Source organism: Globicephala melas, chromosome 1 (assembly GCF_963455315.2).
Source record: "Globicephala melas chromosome 1, mGloMel1.2, whole genome shotgun sequence".
Taxonomy (NCBI): domain Eukaryota; kingdom Metazoa; phylum Chordata; class Mammalia; order Artiodactyla; family Delphinidae; genus Globicephala; species Globicephala melas.
In genome coordinates, this window is record NC_083314.1 from 26,387,629 (window position 1) to 26,410,011 (window position 22,383).

Consider the following 22,383-nt stretch of genomic DNA (forward strand, 5'->3'; position numbering starts at 1 on the left):
CACTAGTTTATGTTTTCCCCTTTGGAAGAGACTCTTTTCATCTTTGTAACTCCCATTACTTAGCACACAGACTGAAACATAGAAACGTGGTAGGCACACAATAAAATTTTTTGAATGAAGAAATGATCCAATTTTTTTTTTTTTTTTTTTTGCTGTACACGGGCCTCTCACTGTTGTGACCTCTCCCGTTGCGGAGCACAGGCTCCGGACGCGCAGGCTCAGCGGCCATGGCTCACGGGCCCAGCCGCTCCGTGGCATGTGGGACCTTCCCAGACCGGGGCACGAACTCGCATCCCCTGCATTGGAGGGCGGACTCTCAACCACTGCGCCACCAGGGAAGCCCGATCCAATTTTTAAAATAAATAAACATAGCATAAATATGGATATGACTGGCAGTCTTCTCTGACAAACCATATCCAACTTTAGCTGTTCTTATTAATTTCAGTTTTCCTCTACACAATTTTATTTATGTTCAAAAACTAATAATTTTACATCTTTGTAAGCATTTATATTCCGATGGTAAACTCATGGAGGGCAGTAATCTAACCTTTTCCAAAGTAAAATTATGCTCTCTCTACAGTGAAACATTACAAAATGTTGCTACATATTAGGGGGAGTGGTATTGAATGGAGTTAATATGTACTATTTAGTTTTACCACCCATGTATTATTGAAGTAAAATTTTCAGTTTTCTACCAATGTCACTTACCTTTTGGGAGACTGGACACGTTTTTGCATGTTCACTAGGTCTAATGTGAACAAGCAGAAGACCTGTGTTCTGGTATCTAGGAGAAACAACACGTACAGGAGATTATAGAATCACAAGGGAGGTAGCCATGAGTGTGCCTTTGTGCAGAACAGATGAAAAGTCCCATTAATATGTTGTGATTGAACTGCCACCACACCCCCCCACCCCCCCACCCCACCCCCGCTCATGAGGAATTCTAGAGGCCTGGTGGTGGTGGTGGTGACGGTTCGCAGTTTCTGCTAAGATGCATTGTGGTCATATCCTAAAGTCACTCCCAACTCATGGTATCCCATATTTTGGCCAGCATAGGATAGGCACAAAAGGAAATAAAAATGAGCTTCTATCAGCCTTTCAAGCCCTCTGTTTCATTCACACCCTCAGTCTCCTGAGGATGGGGCTTTGCTGCTGACATCTTGCCCTGCTTCCTGACAGTATTACAAGGCCGTAGCCATTGCACAGTTTCCTTCTCTAGCCTCTACAGATTTTTTCCTCCTATTGATAATGCTTTTGGAACAATAGATATTAAGTTATGAAGTTAGTTTTCTGAGCCACATTATGCTGCATAATATGATCTGACTGGAAGCAAAAGAGAGATCAGACATAATGCCTTTGTAGATTATGAAATGCAAGTGAATAATTTTGTGCTCAGGCAAAATAGGAAGGCTCAAAAATTACAGAAGAAAAAAAATCGAAAGTATTATTCCTTCCCTGCCCCTAGTAAGGTTTTTACTTTTTGAAAAATTTGGGAAAAAAACCCCACAAACACACTAACCACAAACAAATGTTCTTTTCCTTCCAATATTCATTATATTTTAATATTTATCATATATTAGATATAAAATGTACTAAATAAGTGAGGATACAAATAGCACATTTTTATATTTTTAAATCACTGTACCATATTTCATCAACTCTAAGATACATTTTTTATTTCCTTTAACACCTTTGAAAACAGGAAGCATCTTATAATTATGCCAGCTATGGCTTTTTTCCCCAAATTGATGGAAACTTTGAGTTGATATATTCAGTAATATAGTATAGATCTGTAAGAAAAGGACACCAAAGTAAATATTGCATCTTCAATTTTCTACATAATTTTACTTATAGGTAGATTTTTATTTTTTTTTCTGCCATGGCTGATTTCAAAGCTTTTGGTATTTTTTCTCAAGTCTCGGACTGACCTAAAGTATCCTGGACAATTTGATATATATTGTACAGCAACAGAATTCTGAGTAAATATCCACAAAACCAAAAATATCCAAAGGAACCCACAACATTAGAAGAATCAAGAGAAAAGTTGGTGAGTTAGGGAGGAAGGGATGTATTGAGCCTCTCTTGACTACTGTGTCTAAAGTAGCATTTTTCCTTACACTTCCTGGTCACTCTCTACTGCTTCTTTCTGCTTTATTTTTCTTAATAGCACTTATAATTATTTGGGACCATCTTGTTTATTTACTTGATTACTTGTTTCTTCTCTTCTCTCACTAGAGATATGTCTCACGACAACAGTACTCTATCTTTCTTGTTCACCATGTGTTTTGAGCACCTAGAGTGCTTGGCATGGAGTGGGTATTCAAACTCATGTGGAGTAGCAGCCTAAAGAAAAATGAACTTTTCCTTAGAAGAACAATGCTATCTTTCCAGAAAACATATTGAGTCGGGACATAATGATAACCTAATGCCTTAAGATACAATTCCATGTTGGTTACCTTCCTCCAGAAATTAAGTGTTTAGGTGCTACCTTATTCCAAGATTCAGAGATGGTGTTTTATCTGACTCTACTCATAATTAAAGACTTTTTGGGATTAGAGTTCTAGTTTTTGCTTAAGGATAATATGTAAAGACTTCGGGATGGGAATGAATGATAAAAGGTGCTCAAAAATTATTGAATTCAGAAATAGCCTGGTGTTTTTTGCACCTTCAGTTGGATGAATAGCACCATCAGATAGGTCATGTTTTCATTTAATTAAAGGAGTATTTTACATTTTTATACAGAATACCATTTTCACATCTTTCCAGACATTTAAAGGAATTTGAAATCTGGATATTTAAAAGGATATGAGGTCATTTAAATAAAAGAATACATATAAATCAGTAACCTGAATAGCATATTTAATATTGAGTAGGCTCTTTTAAAAGTCTTACTTACTGCAACTTGAAATAATCATCTACTGCCTCATAATTTATATTCTGAGAAAATGTTATTGTCTGAAAAAGAAAATAAAAAAGTTTATGTAAAGTAGGAAAATTGGGAATGGGGACAATGGATACTTTCAAGACAGGTTTAAATCTTTCTTTAGGTAAGAAAAATAATATATTTAGCACTTTTTTTTCTAATTTCTTTTCTTTTCTATCTCAGAAACGTCAATTATGTAGATATTAGATTTACTTTGTTACATTTCCTTATTTTACTTTTAATTTTATATTTTCATAGTTCTTTTATTTATACTGCTTCTCTCTCCCCCCTCATTTGACTTTTGTTGCAATATTCTTATTTTAAATTTATATCAGCATAGCAAACTTTTCACTTTCTTCTGTTTTCTAATAACCTGTCTCTGGACCTTTTAATTTCTTCTTTGATGTTTTCAAATCACTATAAAATCATATTGTCTGTAATTTTTGAGACTATGGGGAATTATTTGCCAGAATCTTTCTTCTGTTGTTTTTGAGTAATTTCTTAAAATGCCCATTTGCCTTTTGCATATTTCTTGCTATTTTCCTCCCTCCAGGCCATGTTTCATCTCAATTTGCAGAATTCTGTATGGTTGCGACTATCTCAGGGTAAAGCCATTTACAGAACATATATGATTATAGAGGCAGAAAATTATAAACCCCACATTTTTTTTTTTTTCGGTACGCGGGCCTCTCACTGTTATGGCCTCTCCTGTTGCGGAGCACAGGCTCCGGACGTGCAGGCTCAGCGGCCATGGCTCACGGGCTCAGCCATTACGCAGCACGTGGGATCTTCGCGGACCAGGGCACGAACCTGTGTCCCCTGCATCGGCAGGCGGATTCTCAACCACTGTGCCACCAGGGAAGTCCCAAAGCCCACATTTTTAGAGTATGGTAGCTAGCTACAATTTCTATACCCCTAAATTACTTTTTTGGTAGTTCTTTGTTATATATATAAATATATATATAAACATATGTACAACTATTCTATATATAAATATATATTTATAATATAAATATTCTATATATAAATATGCTATATATCTCTAGATCTTTATATATAATATAAATATATGTATATATGTGTGTGTGTGTGTATATATATATATATATATATATATATATATATATATATCTCCAGAGAGAGATCAATTGTGAGGATTGGCTAATCTGTTGTGATGAGAACAGAGACTCTGTGGCTCTAAAACTCCTTAGTAAAAAGTTTTATTTCCAAAACAAAGTTTATTTACTCATATGCTGGATGCTAAGTGGTATGACATAAAATATGCAATCTTTTATGATAAAGTTGAAGGCTGTGAAAGTCATCACATTAAAAATAAATCTAGTTTCATGTTCAAGGAAAGGAACTATCAAATTTACAACTGTATTCTCTTGTATGCCATGCTTTTCTTCATATGTAATCTTAAAAATAACTTTACAAGAAATTTGCCAGAGACAGAAATGAATGAACAATAAAGATGACAGTTAAAAACTCATGGGGAAACAGACAAATCACAAGCACTGAAGTTGAAACTGTGATTAAAAATCTTCCAACAAACGAAAGTTCATGACCAGATGGCTTCACAGGTGAATTCTATCAAACATTTAGAGAAGAGCTAACACCTATCCTTCTCAAGCTCTTCCAAAATATAGCAGAGGGAGGAACACTCCCAAACACATTCTACGAGGCCACCATCACCCTGATGCCAAAACCAGACAAAGATGTCACAAACAAAGAAAATTACAGGCAAACAACACTGATGAATATAGATGCAGAAATCCTCAACAAAATACTAGCAAACAGAATCCAACAGCACACTGAAAGGTTCATACACCATGATCAAGTGGGTTTTATCCCAGGAATGCAAGGATTCTTCAATATACACAAATCAATCAGTGTTATAAACCATATTAAAAAACTGAAGGAGAAAAACCATATGATCACCTCAATAGATGCAGAAAAAGATTTCAACAAAATTCAACACCCAATTATGATAAAAACCCTCCAGAAAGTAGGCATAGAGGGAACTTACCTCAATGTAATAAAGGCCATATAGGACAAACCCACAGGCAACATCGTCCTCAATGGTGAAAAACTGAAACTATTTCCACTAAGATCAGGAACAAGACAAGGTGACCCCCTGTCACCACTTTTATTCAACATAGTTTTGGAATTTTTAGCCACAGCAATTAGAGAAGAAAAATAAATAAAAGGAATACAAATCAGAAAAGAAGAAGTAAAACTGTCACTGTTTGCAGATGACATGATACTATACATAGAGAATCCTAAAGATGCTACCAGAAAACTACTAGAGCTAATCAATGAATTTGTTAAGTAGCAGGATATAAAATTAAGGCACAGAAATCTCTTGCATTCCTATACAGTAATGATGAAAAACCTGAAAAAGAAATTAAGGAAACACTCCCATTTACCATTGCAACAAAAAGAATAAAATACCTAGGAATAAATATACCTAAGGAAACAAAAGACCTGTATGCAGAAAACTATAAGACACTGATGAAAGAAATTAAAGATGATACAAAACAGATGGAGGGATATACCATGTTCTTGGGTTGGAGAATCAACATTGTGAAAATGACTCTACTACCCAAATCAATCTATAGATTCAGTGTAATCCTCATCAAATTAGCAATGGCATTTTTCACAGAACTAGAAAAAAAATATCACAACTTGTATGGAAATACAAAAGATCCCGAATAGCCAAAGCAATCTTGAGGAAGAAATATGGAACTGGAGGAATCAGGCTCCCTGACTTCAGACTATACTACAAAGTGACAGTAGTCAAGACAGTGTGGTACTGGCACAAAAACAGAACTATAGATCAATGGAACAAACAGAAAGCCCAGAGATAAACCCATGCTCCTGTGGTCACATAAGCTACAACAAAGGAGGCAAGAATACACAATGGAAAAAAGACAGTCTCTTCAATACGTGGTGCTGGGAAAACTGGACAGGTACATGTAAAGGAATGAAATTAGAACACTCCCTAACACCATACACAAAATAAACTCAAAATGGGTTAAAGACCTAAATGTAAGACCAGACACTATAAAACTCTTAGAGGAAAACATAGGCAGAACACTTTATGACATAAATCACAGCAAGATCCTGTCTGACCCACCTCCTAGAGAAATGGAAATAAAACCAAAAATAAACAAATGGGACCTAATGAAACTTAAAAGCTTTTGCACAGCAAAGGAAACCATAAACAAGACGAAAAGACAACCCTCAGAATGGGAGAAAATATTTGCAAATGAAGCAACTGACAAAGGATTAATCTCCAAAATATACAAGCAGCTCATGCAGCTCAATATCAAAAAAACAAATAACCACATCCAAAATTGGACAGAAGACCTAAACAGACATTTCTCCAAAGAAGATATACAAATTGTCAACAAACACATGAAAGGATGCTCAACATCACTAATCATTAAAGAAATGCAAATCAAAACTACAGTGAGGTATCACCTCACACCAGTCAGAATGGCCATCATCAAAACATCTACAAACAATAAATGCTGAAGAGGGTGCGGAGAAAAGGGAACCCTCTTGCACTGTTGGTGGGAATGTAAATTGATATAGCCACTATGGAGAACAGTATGGAGGTTTCTTAAAAAACTAAAAATAGAACTACCATACGACCCAGCAATCCCATTACTGGGCATATACCCTGAGAAAACCATAATTCAAAAAGAGTCATGTGGGAATAAAGATGCAGACCTACTGGAGAATGGATGTGAGGACATGGGGAGGGGGAAGGGTAAGCTGGGACAAAGTGAGAGAGTGGTAGTGTATATATGGACATATATACACTGCCAAATGTAAAATAGATAGCTAGTGGGAAGCAGCCACATAGCACAGGGAGATCCGCTTAATGTTTTGTGACCAGCTAGAAGGGTGGGATAGGGAGGGTGTGAGGGAGAGAAATGCAAGAGGGAAGAGATATTTGGATATATGTATATGTATAATTGATTCACTTTGTTATAAAGCAGAAACTAACACAGCATTGTAAAGCAATTATACTCCAATAAAAATGTTTAAAAAAACAACAACAAAAAACAAAACAAAAAGAGTCATGTACCACAATGTTCATTGTAGCTCTATTTACAGTAGCCAGGATATGGATGCAGCCTAAGTGTCCATCGACAGAAGAATGGATAAAGAAGATGTGGCACATATATACAATGGAATATTACTCAGCCATATAAAGAAACGAAATTGAGTTATTTGTAGTGAGGTGGATGGACCTAGAGTCTGTCATACAGAATGAAGTAAGTCAGAAAGAGAAAAACGAATACCTTATGCTAACACCTGTATATGGAATCTAAAAAAATTAAAAAATGGTTCTGAAGAAACTAGGGGCAGGACAGGAATAAAGATGCAGATGTAGAGAATGGACTTGACACAGGGAAGGGGAACGGTAAACTGAGACGAAGTGAGAGAGTGGCATGGACATATGTCCACTACCAAATGTAAAATGGATAGCTAGTGGGAAGCAGCCACATAGCACAGGGAGATCAGCGTGGTGTTTTGTGTCCACCTAGGGGGTGGAATAGGGAGGGTGGGATAGAGACACAAGAGGGAGGAGATATGGGGATATATGTATATGTATAGCTGATTCACTTTGTTATACAGCCGAAACTAATTCACCATTGCAAAGCAATTATACTCCAATAAAGATGTTAAAAAAAAAAGACTCATGGGGAATAGATTGAGAAAGTTTAACATATGATTAATCAGCATTACAGAAGAAGAGAAGATAGAGAAGAGGCATAGACAATATTTGCAAGATACCTGATGAATACAGTGATTTAGAGATGTATGAGGCCCAAGAAATCCCAAACAAAGAAAGAAGTAAAGAAACCTGCATTTAGACACCTCATAGTGAAAGTGAAGAAAGCAAAGAATAAAATCTTAAAAGCAGCCAGAGGGATAGGTGTTAAAATTTCAAGTGACTTCTCAATGGCCACAATGGAAGCCAAAAACCAATAGAATAATATTTTTATTGCGGTTTAAGAAAATCATCACCAAACTAGATTTCTATATCTGGAGAAAATATTCTTCAAGAACAAAAATGAAATATAGATGTTTTCAGATGAACAAAAATTGAGTATATAATCACCAGTAGCCTCTCACTAAAAGAAATGTTAAGGAATGTACCTAAATCAGAAAGAAAGGAATACAAGATGCAAGCACCTCTGATAAAAAGGAAAAAAGATAAAGATAGGGTAAATACACATTGCTGTATAAAATAGTAATAATACTGCCTAATAGTGAAACTATGAATTCAATTACCTGTGAGCTGGGGAAAGAACAAAGTATTTACTTAAATTTAGTCTTGTATAAATTAAACATTCAGGTTATAATTTCAAAGGAAAACTGACTAGAAATACAAACAGAATGTATAACTGTTGAACCAGTGGAAGGGGGAAAATGGAATGATAAAAAGTATGAAACTAAACCTAAAGAGGCAAGAATCTAGAGGAAAAAACATGGAAAGAATGGGAAAATAAAAGTACAAAGCAAGATGGAAAACAAAACCTCAAATATATTATTAATTGCAATAAGGGTAAATAGACTAAATGTTCCAATTAAAGGACAAAGATTTTCAGACTAGACAAAAATAACAAAAATTTAAAAACTCAAATATATGGTACTTATAGGAAACATAGCTAAAACATAAGGCAATAGAAAGATTGAAATTAAAAGGGTAGAAATTGTATGGAAATATTAAGTCAAAGAAAACCTGATATGGCTATATTAAATATGAAACAAAATAGACTTGAAAGCAAAAAGTATTACTACAGAGAAAGATCGTCATTTCATAATTAAAGTTTCAATTCATCAAGAAGAGAATTTAAAAACTTGAATGCATCTAATAATATGTTTTCAAATATATAAAGTAAAAATTGGCAATCAGATTGAAAATGATACCAGATGAAAATCTGGATCTTCACAAAAAATGAAGAGCACTGGAAATGATAAATATGTGTATAAATATAAAATGCCTTTTTATTATTTAAATCTCTTTTAAAAGATAACTGATTATTTAGAGCAACAATAATAGCAATTCATTGTAAGGTTTATAAAATATGTAGAAGTAAAAGGTATGGCAACAATAGTACAAAAGCTATGTGAGGGAATATAGAAGTATACTGCTATAAGGTTATTATACTATAAATGAAATGATACAATATTGAGGGCAAACAGATAAGTTACAGATGTGTACAATAAACCCTACAGCATCCAATAAAAAACCAAAATGAATAAGGGATAGCTAAAAAAGCCAACAAAGATGCAAAATGGAATCATATAAAAATAATCAAAAAGAAGGCAGAGAAAGTGGAAAAAAAATTAAAAACAGAAGGGACAAATAGAAAACAAATAGTTAAATGGTAGATTTAAACCCAACAATACCCCCCCCAAAATCACATTGAATGTACCCAATAAAAAGACAAAAATGTTCAGAATAGATAAACAAGTAAGATCCAACTTAAAAGAAATTGAAAGACACAAATGATTTTCCATACTAAAAGGATGGGAAAAAAAGATATTTTGTGCTAACATTAATCTAAAGAAGGCTGCAATGGCTATATTAATATCACACAAAGTAGATTTCAGAGCAAAAATTATCTCCAGAGTAAAAGGCATCATGTTTTAAAGTGCACATGAAACACTTACCAAAATAGAGCGTATTTATAGCTATAAAACAATTCTCTATAAATTTAAAGGGATTCAAATAAAAAATATCTTTTCCTACTATAATAGTATTTATTTAGAAATCAGTAACAGAGAGCTATCTGGAAAATCACTGTCCTTCTATATAACCCATAGGTCAAAGAAGAAATCACAAAGAAAATGAGAAAGTATTTTGAACTGAATGACAATGAAACCACAAAATATCAAAATTTGGGTATAGAGCTAAAGCAGTTCTTTTTTTTTAAATTGTGGTAACATTGGTTTATAACATTATATGTTTCATGTATACATTATGAAAAATAGACTTCTGTATACACTACAGCATGTTCGCCACCAAAAGTTTAGTTTCTATCTGCCAGCGTACAGTTGACCACATTTACCCATTTTGCCCTCCCCCTACACATCTTCCTCTCTGGTAACTCTAATCTGTTCTCTGTATCTATGTTTAGTTTGGTTTGGTTGTTTATTTTAGGTTTTTAAATATATATATTCCACATGTAAGTGAAATCATATGGTATTTGTCTTTCTCTATCTGATTCATTTCGCATAATATCCTCAAGCTCCATTCATATTGTCCTAAATGGCAACATTTCTCCTTTTTTCATGGCTGAGCAGTATTTTATTGTTTATACATGTTTTTTTCCCACGGTTTTTCATGGTGCTTGATGAGTTTTTTCTCTGCCTGAGAATTTGAAGTAGTGAACACCAAACACCTCTCTTCTTTAGGTAGAGCTTTTTTTTTTTTAAACTTGATTTTGACAATTTGATAGATTGATAGATTGGTAATTACGGCCTTTCTTTTGGTAGGTGGTGCTATTGCACAAGTTTTTGGTTTTTCTAACGTGAGCTGCCCCTGGCTGTGTTTAAGAATCGGCATTTTCCACCCACCTCTGCCTCTCCTGGAGGTGTCACCCTATGCCCTAGTTGTCACTGCTTGTGCCTCCAGGGTCACTGGTGCCTTGCTGTTGCTGCTGGTCTTGCTGCTGTTGCTGGTGTTGCCACCTGGAGCACTGCGTTGGTGTGGCCTCCACTAAGTCTGGAGTTGCCTGAGTTATAGGAACTGCTGCTGTGAGAGGAGGGAGAAGAGAGGGAGGTAGCCACAGTCATGGGCACCTCTGCCACATCTGGAGTTGTTGGGTTTTGGGGCACTGCTTCTGTGGGTGGTGGAAGGCTCAAGTGGCAGGTACCTCTGTAGCTGGAGAGACAGGGTCACAAGGCATGCTGCTGCTGCTAGCCATTTCCCTGTGGCATTTCCCTGTGGCAGTGGGCACTGCTGTAGCAAGAAGGTCGGAGTCATGTGTGCCACCTCACCTTTGCAACCAGCAGACTCAGCCACTGCAGCTGGAGGTTGGGATTACTGGTATAGCCTCTGCTCTTCCTCCAGTCCACCTCCTCTATGTGTTCCAGTCCACCCATGTTTAGATGTACACATGTGTGTCCTGATGTGTTGGACAGCGGCACCTTTGTTGAGTTATGGATTTTTACTGGTTGTAAATTGAAGGGGAGAGACAAAGAGAGTGTCTCATGCCACTATGATGCTGATGTCACTCCTCTAACTAAAGTAGTTATTAGAGAAAAATTTATAGCATTAAAGTCCACATTAGAAAAGAAGAAAGGTCTTAAGTGAATGACTTAAGCTTCCATATTCAGAAACTGTAAGAAGAGAAACAAATTAAACCCAAAGTAAGTGGCAGAAAGGAAATAATAAAAAAATAAATAATTTTGGGACTTCCCTCATGGTACAGTGGATAAAACTCCACGCTCCCAATGCAGGGGGCCCGCCTTCAATCCCTGGTCAGGGAACTAGCTTCAATGTGCATGCTGAAACTAAGAGCTCGTATGCCACAACTAAGGAGCCCGCCTGCCACAACTAAGACCCAGTGCAACCAAATAAATAAATAAATCAATATTTAAAAAAAAGAAGCTCAAGGAGTGGTGCTGCAAGATTAAAAAAAATTATCAATAAAATCAAAAGTAGAAAATCATTACAGAAAATCAATAAAACCAAAAGCTGATTCTTTGAGAAAATCAATACAGTTGTTAAGCTCCAGCCAGGCTGACTGGGTGAAAAGGAAAGAAGAAACAAATTACCAATATCAAGAATGAGAAATTGGATATCACTACAAATTCTACAGACACTAAAAGGATAATAAGGAGATATTATGAATACCTTGTGCCTATAAATTTGACAAGATAGATGAAATGGACAATTCCTTGAAAGATAAAAACTACTAAAATTCGCTCAAGAATAAGCAGATAACCCAAATATCCCTATATCAATTTAAAAGATTGAAGTTGTAATTAAAAACATACAAAAAACACCAGGTCAAGAGGTCTTCACTGGTGAATTCTACCAAATATTAAAGAAGAAATAGTACAATTTATACATCAATTTTTCTATAAAATAGAGAAGAAGGACCTCTCCCCAAAACATCTTAAGAGGTCAGCATTGTTGATACCATAACCAGAAAAAGACATTACAGGAAAACTATAGACTAATAACTGTCATGAACTAATAACCCACATGAAGCAAAACTTCTTAACAATAGTTTAGCAAATTGAATCCAATGTTATATGAGGATAAAACATTATGACCAAGTGGGATTATTCTAGCAGTGAAAATAAATTATTGGAATTCACCATATTAACAGATTAAAAAACATGATCATTTCAATAGATGCTGAAAAAGCATTTTATGGAATCCAATATCTATAAATGACAGAAACTCAGCAAACTAGGAGTAGAGGGGACCTTCATCATCCTAGTAAAGGGCATATATTAAAACCCTCAAGGTAACATCATACTTAATCGTGAAAGACTGAATAATTTCTTTCTGATTGAGAACAAGGCAAAGATCTCCACTCTCATTTCTTCTAATCACCACTGCACTGGAGGCTCAAGATGGTGCAAAAAAGAAAGGAAACGAAAGTCACATATATTGGAAAGGAAAACTGTTTGTGTACACAGATGACATGATCACCTATGTAGAAACTAGGGAATTTACAAAAAAATCTACTTGAAATAGTTTAGCAAAGCTGTGGGATACATCATTGATACATAAAATAAATTATATTACTATATACTAGCAATGAACAATCAGAATGATACCATTTATAATAGCACCAAAATATGAAATACTTTAAGAATATGAAATACTTAGGGATAATCTGACCAAAAAATGGACAAACTTGTACACTAAAAAGAATATATTTGGAGTACTTACACAACATGATTTCAAGAATTATAAAGGTACAGTAATCAAGATATTGTGTTATTGACATCAAGATAGACATATAAGTTAATGGAACAGAATTCAGAAATAGATTCCCACATATATGGCCAGTTGATTTTTTACAAATGTGCCAAGGCAATTCAATGGGGGAAGGATAGTCTTTTCAACAAACGCTGTTGGAAGAGCTGGCTTCGGATTAAAAAAAGAAAAGTATCTTGACCTTTACCTCACAGTGCATGCAAACATTAATTTGAAGTAGATCATAGACCTTAAAGTAAGAGCTACAACTATAAAACTTCTAGAAGGAAAAATGAGGAAAGCTTAGTGACCTTGAGTTTGGAAAGATTTCTTAATTACAACCCAAAGTAAAACTATAAAAGAGAAAAGCAATAAATTGGACTTCATCAAAATAAATAAAACACATTTTCAAAAGACATTGCTTTGAAAATGAAAACACAAGCCACAGACTAGGAGAAAATATTTGCAAAACACATATCCAACAATGAATTTATATCTAGAGTTTATAAAAAACTCTTACTACTTAATTATAAGAAGACAATCCCTTAAAGCTGGGCTTACAAGTTGAACAGACACTTCACCAGAGAAGATCTACAAATAGAAAATAAGCACTTGAAACAGTGCTCAGTATCATTAGTTATTAGAAAAGCATCAGGGAAATGTTAATTAAAACCACAATGAGATATCACTATATATTAACTAAAATAGCTAAAATCAAAAAGTCCAAAACAAAACAATAACAACAACAAAACCAAAACACAGATCACACCAACAGTTAGCAAAAATGTGTGAAGCAAGTAAAACTACCAGTGGCGGGGCTTCCCTGGTGGTGCAGTGGTTGGGAGTCTGCCTGCCGGTGCGGGGAACGCGAGTTTGGGCCCTCGTCTGGGAGGATCCCACATGCCGCGGAGCGGCTGGGCCCGTGCGTCACAGCTGCTGAGCCTGCGCTCTAGAGCCTGCGAGCCACAGCTGCTGGGCGTGTGTGCCGCAGCTACTGAGGCCCGCATGCCTGGAGCCCGCACACCACGGCGAGGAGTAGCCCCCGCTCGCTGCAACTAGAGAGGGCCGTGCACAGCAGCGGAGACCCAACGCAGACAAAAATAAATAATAATAATAATAATAAAGACTGATATTGCTTTAAAAAAAAACACTACTGGTGGCAATGTAGAATGGTACAAAAAATTTGGAATACAAATTAGCAGTTTGTAAAAAATTAAACATACATCTACTTATGATCCAGCCAGTCTGTTCCTATGTATTTACTCAGGAGAAATGAAAGCATAGGTCAACACAAAGAGTTGTACACAAGTGTTCATAGCCATTTTACTTGTAATATCCCTAAACTGGAATCAATCTAAATGTTCATAAACAAATATGGTTAGACAAATTGTGGTATATCCATATCATGGAATATTACTCAACAACAAAAGGGAGCAAACTATTAATGACCACAATGTAATAGATAAACCACAAAATGATTATACTGAAAGAAAGCAGAAAACATATTGTATGGTTCCATTTATGTAAAATTCTAGAAAAAGTAAACTAACCTATACTGATAGCAGTCAGATCAGTGGTTGCCTAGCAATGGGGAATAAAAGGAGGAATGGATTACTAAGGAGCATGAGGAAATTTTGGGGGTGATGGACATGTACATTTGTTTGATTTTGGCTATTATTTCGTGGGTATATACATATGTCAAATTGTACACTTCAATGTATGCATTTTATTATATACCAATCACATCAATAAAGCTCTTTAAAAAGACAATTTTAGAGAATGAAAAAAAATTCAATGAGAAAAAGGCACACAACCTAATAGAAAAAGTGACAAAAATTGGAATTTCACAGAAATGGGAATCCAGAAGCCAATAAATATATGAAAAATTATTCAACCTCATTAATAAGAAGAGAACAGCAAACAAAATATAATACACACACATTCATTAGGCAAAAATTAAAGTTTGACTGTACCAGTTATTGGCAAGTATATTAGTTTGCTAGGGTTGTCATATCAAAATACCACAGACTGGGTGGCTTAGACAACAGAAGTTTATTTTCTCATAGTTTTGGAAACTGGAAAGTCTAAGATCAAGGTGCCAGCAGATAGATCTCATTCTGAGGCCTCTTCTCTTGGTTTACAGGTGACTGCCATCTTGCTGTATGCTGACATGACCTCCTTTGTGCATGCAGGAAGAGAGAGAAAGAGACAAGCTCTCTGGTGCCTCTTCTTATAATGACACTAATCCCATTAGACTAGGGCCCACCTTCACAAACTCATCTAATCCTAATTATCTTTCAAAGTCCCCATCTCCAAATACCATCACTTTGGAAGTTAGGGCTTCAACATATGAATTTGGGGGGATACAAACATTTAGCCCATAACTGCAATGATGTGGAGCAGCAGGATCTTTCAAACAGTGTTGGGGGTGTAAATTGTTTTAACTGTTAAAGTTCACCCTACACATACTCTATGTGCTGGTTATTAACCTATTGTCTTTCAGCTCCAAACCCACTATTCTATACGCAGCATTTTTTTTTTGCGGTATGCGGGCCTCTCACTGCTGTGGCCTCTCCCGTTGTGGAGCACAGGCTCCGGACGCACAGGCTCAGCGGCCATGGCTCATGGGCCCAGCCGCTCCGCGGCATGTGGGATCTTCCCAGACCGGGACACGAACCGGCGTCCCCTGCATTGGCAGGCAGACTCTCAACCACTGCACCACCAGGGAAGCCCTATAAGCAGCTTTTTGGTGCAGGGTTTGAGATTCTGCAAATCACATTTTCCTTTGTTAGTTGGCTCTTTTAGATATTGCAAATACGGGGTACTGGAGAGCATCTAGAAGATAAGGATAGGAGAAAATATGCTACTTCTTGTTTTTCTCATTATTCCTGTCAGTGTCAACCTGGCAACTCTTCATCCTGGCAGTAGCAGTTGGTAAAGGAACTGACAAGTGAGAAACACACTCCCAGAACAAGCTTCTCTCATGACCCCCCTTTGAGGTACAAGCACTAGCTGGCTGGCACCTGTTTCAGAGACTAGAGTTTCAGCAGCACCAGCACCAGTCATATTGCCCCCTTCTCAGCGATCTGGGTCCCAGATCTTTGGAGTCCCTTCCTTGGAGCTTCTGAGATGACATACCAGGTGAGCAGTACCCTCTCCTTCAAGGTGTGGGTTCTAGGTCTGTGGAACACTTCCCCTAACTTTCTAGTTTGTAATAACCCAAATTTCTTCCCTCTGTTCCCTCTACTCTAGCCCTAGAGGTGGAACAGTCACTTCTTGTAGTTACTAGCTCTGTGTAATCTCAGTGTTCCTTTTTTTCTTTTCATTTCTCTCATATACCCAGTTCTACTAATTCCCTATATGGATTTACCTCTGTTAAGACAATTGGTTTGATTTCTGTTTTTCTGGCCAGTGGCTTACTGCTATGGTTCTTGATATGGAAGTAGTATCAAGAAACCAACCCACAAAGATGGAATCCTGGGATTGACTTCATTGTGTCCCTGGCCTTGAACACAGTATTAATCTCTTTGCCAATGGGAGAGGGATTCTATTATTTCACGGTATGAGAAACATTACAAATAATCAAATTATCACCTGTTATTGATTGTGATAAAGTATTTACTAAGGCAAATGCCTTAGGTGACAAAGTAGCCACTGAATTTAACCATTAATGACAGTGAAGATGGCTAAAATGATGACTACTTCTGAGTGTCCTAGATCATTTCCAGAAAGAAAGGTTAGATTCTTACACTACAAGCTCAATTTATTATTATAGAAACAAGGTTTTATGGTATTCCTAAAAGTATCTCTTACTTATTGTAACCACAGAGTTGACCTCACTGAAAATTAGATACAAAATTTAAGTTTGCCAGTAATTAAGGTAGTGTGGTACTACCATAGGATTGACAAATAGATCAATGGAACAGAATAGAGCACCCAGAAATAGGCCTACACTTGTATGAATATTTGATTTTAAATAAAGATGCTAAGTAATACAATAGGGGGAAAGAAAAGCCTTTCAAGAATACTGAAGTAACTAGATATTCAAATGGAAAATAACTTTGTTGTTTCCTTGATCAAAAGTCACCATACACAAAAATTAATTTGAGATCGATCATCAATATAAATGCTAAAACCATAAAGTTTTGAGAAGACATCATAGAAGAATATTTTTTGTGACTTAGGGATAAGCAAATGTATCTTAGAACACAAAAAACAATAACCATAAATGAAAAAACTTTGTTAAAATTTTCTACTCATTAACAGTCACCATTGAAAAAATGAATAGGCAAGTTCTGGTTCATGATGATAACACAGGAGGATCCTGAAATCACCTCCTCCCATGGACAACACTGAATTTACAGCTACGTACAAAATAATTTCCTCTGAAAGAAGCCCTAAAACTAGCTGAGCAACTCCTACACATCAGGTGAACAAGAGAAAAACCCACATTGAAACAGGTAGGAGAGACTGAGTCACAGTCTTGCCACAAACCCCAGGCCCAGGACAGTAACCCACAATCGGGAGGGAGAGAATTCAAAACCCCACACTTCTCCCTGAGGAGTAAACAGCTTGAACCCCACATCTGTCACCCCAACTTTTAAGACCTGCAATATAGAACTGAGCCACCAAAACATATGGCTTCAAAAGCCAGTGGGGCTTGTGTCCATTTGACCCACAAGGCTATAGCAAACTGAGAAACAGTTCTTAAAGGCTCTCATGTGAGGACTCATGGATCCCAAGGCCCAGTGTAAAGAAGCCAACTGAAAAGTGCCCAGACTTTCTGTGAGAGAGGTTTAATTGCTTATCTTAAAGCATCGGCCTGGGAGTTCCCTGGTGGTCTAGTGGTTAGCATTTGGTGCTTTCACTGCTGTGGCCTGGGCTGGGGAACTGATATACCAAAAGCCACGTGGCACAGCCAAAATAATATAAAGTAAACTTTGATTATTTAAAAATAAAATAAAATAAATATTGATTATTTAAAAAGAAAGAAAAACAAAGCATTGGCCTGAGGGGCAGTTATCTAATTTAACAGACATCTAGGGTATGGCCTACTGAAACACTCCAAAGACAGAGGCTGATGGGCTCCATGTTTGTGTTCTCCCTCTGCCTCACTCCAGTTGCTAGTATCTCCCAGAAAACACCTTCTACACTCATCTTGCACCCTGTTTTTTGTGGCTGCCATCCATGGGTTGCCTCTTGATTGACTGGCTCTGGTGGCCAGTGGGGCTTGCACTCACTGGACCTGTAGGACTGTAATAGATGAAAGAGGAGGTCTTAGCTGGCTGCACCTCCAGGGCATAGCAGGCACAGTCTTTCTGTAAAAGAGGACTATTAGCTTATCTTCATAGCTATGGCCTGAGAGGTAGGTTTCTAATTAAAACTATATCTAAGGGCTGACTATAATTCTCTTCGGAGACCTCATAGGGGCATAGGGGAAGTGTTATCTTTGTAGTCTCCCTCTGCCTTGCTCCAGGTTGCTGGTGTCTCCCAAAAAGCAGCTTGTACACACGTCTGGTGCTTTTCTGTGGTTGCTGACTGGGGAATGCCCCTGGATTACCTGGCTCTGGTGGCCAGCAGGGTTCATGTTTTCAGGTCTTATAGGATGGTTGAAAAGTGATAAATAGTTCTTAACTGGCAACTGCATCCAGAGAACAGCACAGAGATGGTAGACTGAAATGCACCCCAAGTCTTTCTGTGAAAGACACTTGTTAGCTTACTTTTATGGATGTGGCCTGGGGGGCAGGCTTCTAATTAAACACACATCTAGGTGCTGACTATAATTCTCTCCAGAGACTGGGGAGGCTGGCAGTTGCACCATCATTGCACTCTCCCTTTGCCCCACTCCAAGTTGTCAGTATCTCAGAGAAGGTAGCTGTTATACACATCTGGTGCCCCAGTTTTTGTGTTGGCCACCCAGAGAACACATCCCTCAATAATCTGCCTCTGGTGACCAATGGGGCTTGTTCTTACAGCTTCAAAGGGTTGGTAGCAAACAAAGAAACATTTCTCAAATGGCTATCAGCCTAAGGCTCAGCACTGAGGCAGCAGACAGAAATGCCAACTCACTGAAAGAGGTATGTTTGTATAGTTTAAAAGTTGTTCCCTTAGTGTCTGGCTTCCAATCAACTTGCATCTGCATGCTAAGATACTCTCCCCACTTTGAGAGACTGACAGGTCTTAGCACACCCTAAAATGCTGGGAGCCACTAAGAATAACGTAGGTGGCTTGGACAATCACAAAGTCTTGAGAGACAACCAAGAGCTCAGGCAGTGTTGAATGATAAGGTTCATCTCCTACACAAAATGACTCCTTCAAGACTAGAAGAAGTAGTTGTTTTATTTACTGCATAGAAACCAATGCAGAGAATCAAGGAAAATGAAGAAACAGAAATATATTCTAAATGAAAGAATGAAATAACATCAATAAAAAAGGTCTTAATAAAATAGTGATAAGTAATTTACCTGATAAAGAGTTCAAAATAACGGTTGCAGTGATGCTCACTGAACTCAGAAGACGAATGAATGAACAAAGTGAGAATTTCAACAAAGAGATAGAAAATATAAGAAAGTATTAAATAGAAGTCACAGAGCTGAAGAATACATTAACTGAACTGATACATACAATAGAGGAGTTCAACAGCAGAATAGATGAAGTGGAACAAAGAATGAGTGAACTCAAAGACAGGGCAGTGGAACTCACCAAAAACAGAGCAGGAAAAAGCAAAGTGAAGATAGCTTAAGGGACTTACAGAACATCTTGTGGACCAACATTTGCATTATAGGAATCCCAGAATGAAAAGAGAGTGAGAAAGGGGCAGAAAAATTGTTTGAAGAAACAATGACTAAAAAAACTTTCTTGGGCTTCCCTGGTGGTGCAGTCATTGAGAATCTGCCTGCTAATGCAGGGGACATGGGTTCGAGCCCTGGTCTGGGAGGATCCCACATGTCGCGGAGCAACTGGGCCCATGAGCCACAACTACTGAGCCTGCGTGTCTGGAGCCTGTGCTCCACAACAAGAGAGGCCGTGATAATGAGAGGCCCGTGCACCGCGATGAAGAGTGGTGCTGGCTCGCTACAACTAGAGAAAGCCCTCACACAGAAACAAAGACCCAAAACAGCCAAAAATAAATAAATAAATAAATAAAATTTAAAAAAACAAAAACAAAAGACTTTCTTAACCTGGGGAAGGAAACAGACACCCAGATCCAGGAAGCTCAGAGAGTTCCAAATAAGATAAACTCCAAAAGACCTACACCAAGACACATTGTAATTAAATATCAAAAGTTAAAGACAATGAGAAAGTCTTAAAAGCATCTTGTTGTACAAAGGGAAACACATGAGACTATCAGCAGATTTTTCAGTAATAACTTTGTGGACAGAAGGAAGTGGTATGATATATTCAAAGTGCTCAAAGTAAAAAACTGTCCTTCAGAGTTGAAAGAGAGATAAAGTGTTTTCCAGACAAGCACAAGCTAAAGGAGTTCAACAACACTAAACCCACCTTACAAGAAATATTAAAGGCAATTCTTAAGTAGAAATGAAAGGGTGCTGTTAGTAGCAGGAAATATCAAAGTATAAACCCAAGTGGTAAAGGTAAATATATAGTAAAATTCAGAATAATCTAACATGTGGACATGGTGAGTTAATCACTTATAAAGCTAGTATGAAAGTTAAAGACAAAATAGTAAAAATACCTACAATAATTTGTTCATAGATACACAAGATAAAAGGATGTAAATTGTGACATCAAAATGTAAAACATGGGAGGGGGAATAAAAATGTAGAGCTTTAGACTATGATCAAATTTAAGTTGTTATCAACTTAAAATAGACTATTATAAATATAAGTAATATGTTTTATATATAAGCCATACGGTAACCATAAAGGAAAAACTTATAGGAGATACAGATAAGATAAAAGAAATGAATCAAAGCAAACCACTAAAAAAGTCATTAAACCAGAAAGGAAGAGATCAGAGAAGAAAAAAGGAGCACAGAAGAACTACAAAACAGCCAGAAACAATTAACAAAATGGCAATAAGTACATACCTATCAATAACTAATTTAAATGTAAATAGATTAAATTCTCTAATTAAAAGACATAGAGTGGCTAAAAGAAAACAACCCTTCTGTATGCTGTCTACAAGAGATTCACTTCAGATGTAAAATTACAGACAGACTGAAATTGAAGGGATAGAAAAAATATTTTATGAAAATGGAAATCAAAAGAAAACTGGGGTAGCTATAGTTATCAGACAAAATAGACTTTAAAACAAAAACTATAATATAGACAAAGAAGGTCATTATATAATGATAAAGGGGTCAATCCAACATGATATAACACATATGCACCCAACATAGGAGCACCTGCATATATAAAGCAAATATTGATAGAGCTAAAATGAGAAATAGACAGCAATACAATAATAGTAGGGGACTTTAATTCCCTACTTTCATCAATAGATCAACCAGACAGAAAATCAATAAGGAAACATTGGCCTTAAACAACACATTATACTGAATGACTTAACAGATATATCCAGAACATTCCATCCAAAAGCAACAGAATATATATTCCTCTCAAGTGCACATGAAATATTCTCTAGGATAGATTATATGTTAGGCCACAAAACAAGTCCTAATAAATTTAAGAAGATTGAAATCATATTAAACATCTTTTCTGACCATGTGGTATGAAGCTAGAAAGCAATTATAAGAAGAAAACTGGAAAATTCACAAATATTTAGATATTAAACATTCTGCTGAACAATGGGCCAAAGAAGAAATCAAAAAATATTTTGAGACAAATGAAAATGGAAACCCAACACACCAAAATCTTTGGGATGCAGCAAAAGCAGTTCTAAGAGGGAAGCTCATAATGATAAATGGCCTACTTCAAGAAATAAGAAATATTAACAAAAAATCTAATTTTACACCTTGAAGAACTAGAAAAAGAAGAATAAACAAAGCCCAAAGTCAGTAGAAGGAAGGAAATACCAAAGATCAGAGCAGAAATAAATAATTAGAGACTGAAAAAACAATGGAAAAGATCAGTGAAACTAAGAGCTTTTTTTAAAATATAAATAATATTTACAAACCTTTAGCTAGACTCACTGACAAATAAAAAGAGAGGACTCAAATAAATAAAAACAGACATGAAAGAGAAGACATTACAATTGATACTACAGACATAAAAATGATCATAAGAGACTACTATGAAAAATTATATGCCAACAAATTGGACAACTTAGAAGAAATGGATGAATTCCTAGAAACATGCAACCTACAAGGCTGAATCACTGAGAAGTAGAAAATCTGAACAGACAAATTACTAGTGAGGAGACTGAATCAGTAATCAAAAACCTCCAGAAAAACTTAAGTCCATGACCAGAATGGCTTCCCTAGTGAATTATACCAATATTTAAAGAAGAATTAATGTCAATACTTCTCAAATTCTTCTAAAAATATAGAAGAGGGAACATTTCCAAACTA

The 22,383-nt window shown here is 36.4% G+C and overlaps 1 protein-coding gene across 1 annotated transcript in view; it reads right to left on the reverse strand.

The window, feature by feature from the left end:
• The window catches only part of CATSPERE (catsper channel auxiliary subunit epsilon), a 232,659-nt gene that overhangs the window by 56,972 nt on the left and 153,304 nt on the right, over window positions 1-22,383 (reverse strand). The window contains exons 7-8 of the mRNA XM_060285306.1: window positions 2,897-2,955; window positions 709-784 (exon numbers count right to left, since the gene is read on the reverse strand). Coding sequence (XP_060141289.1) covers window positions 709-784; window positions 2,897-2,955 — 135 coding nt within the window. The remainder of the gene's footprint in view (window positions 1-708; window positions 785-2,896; window positions 2,956-22,383) is intronic.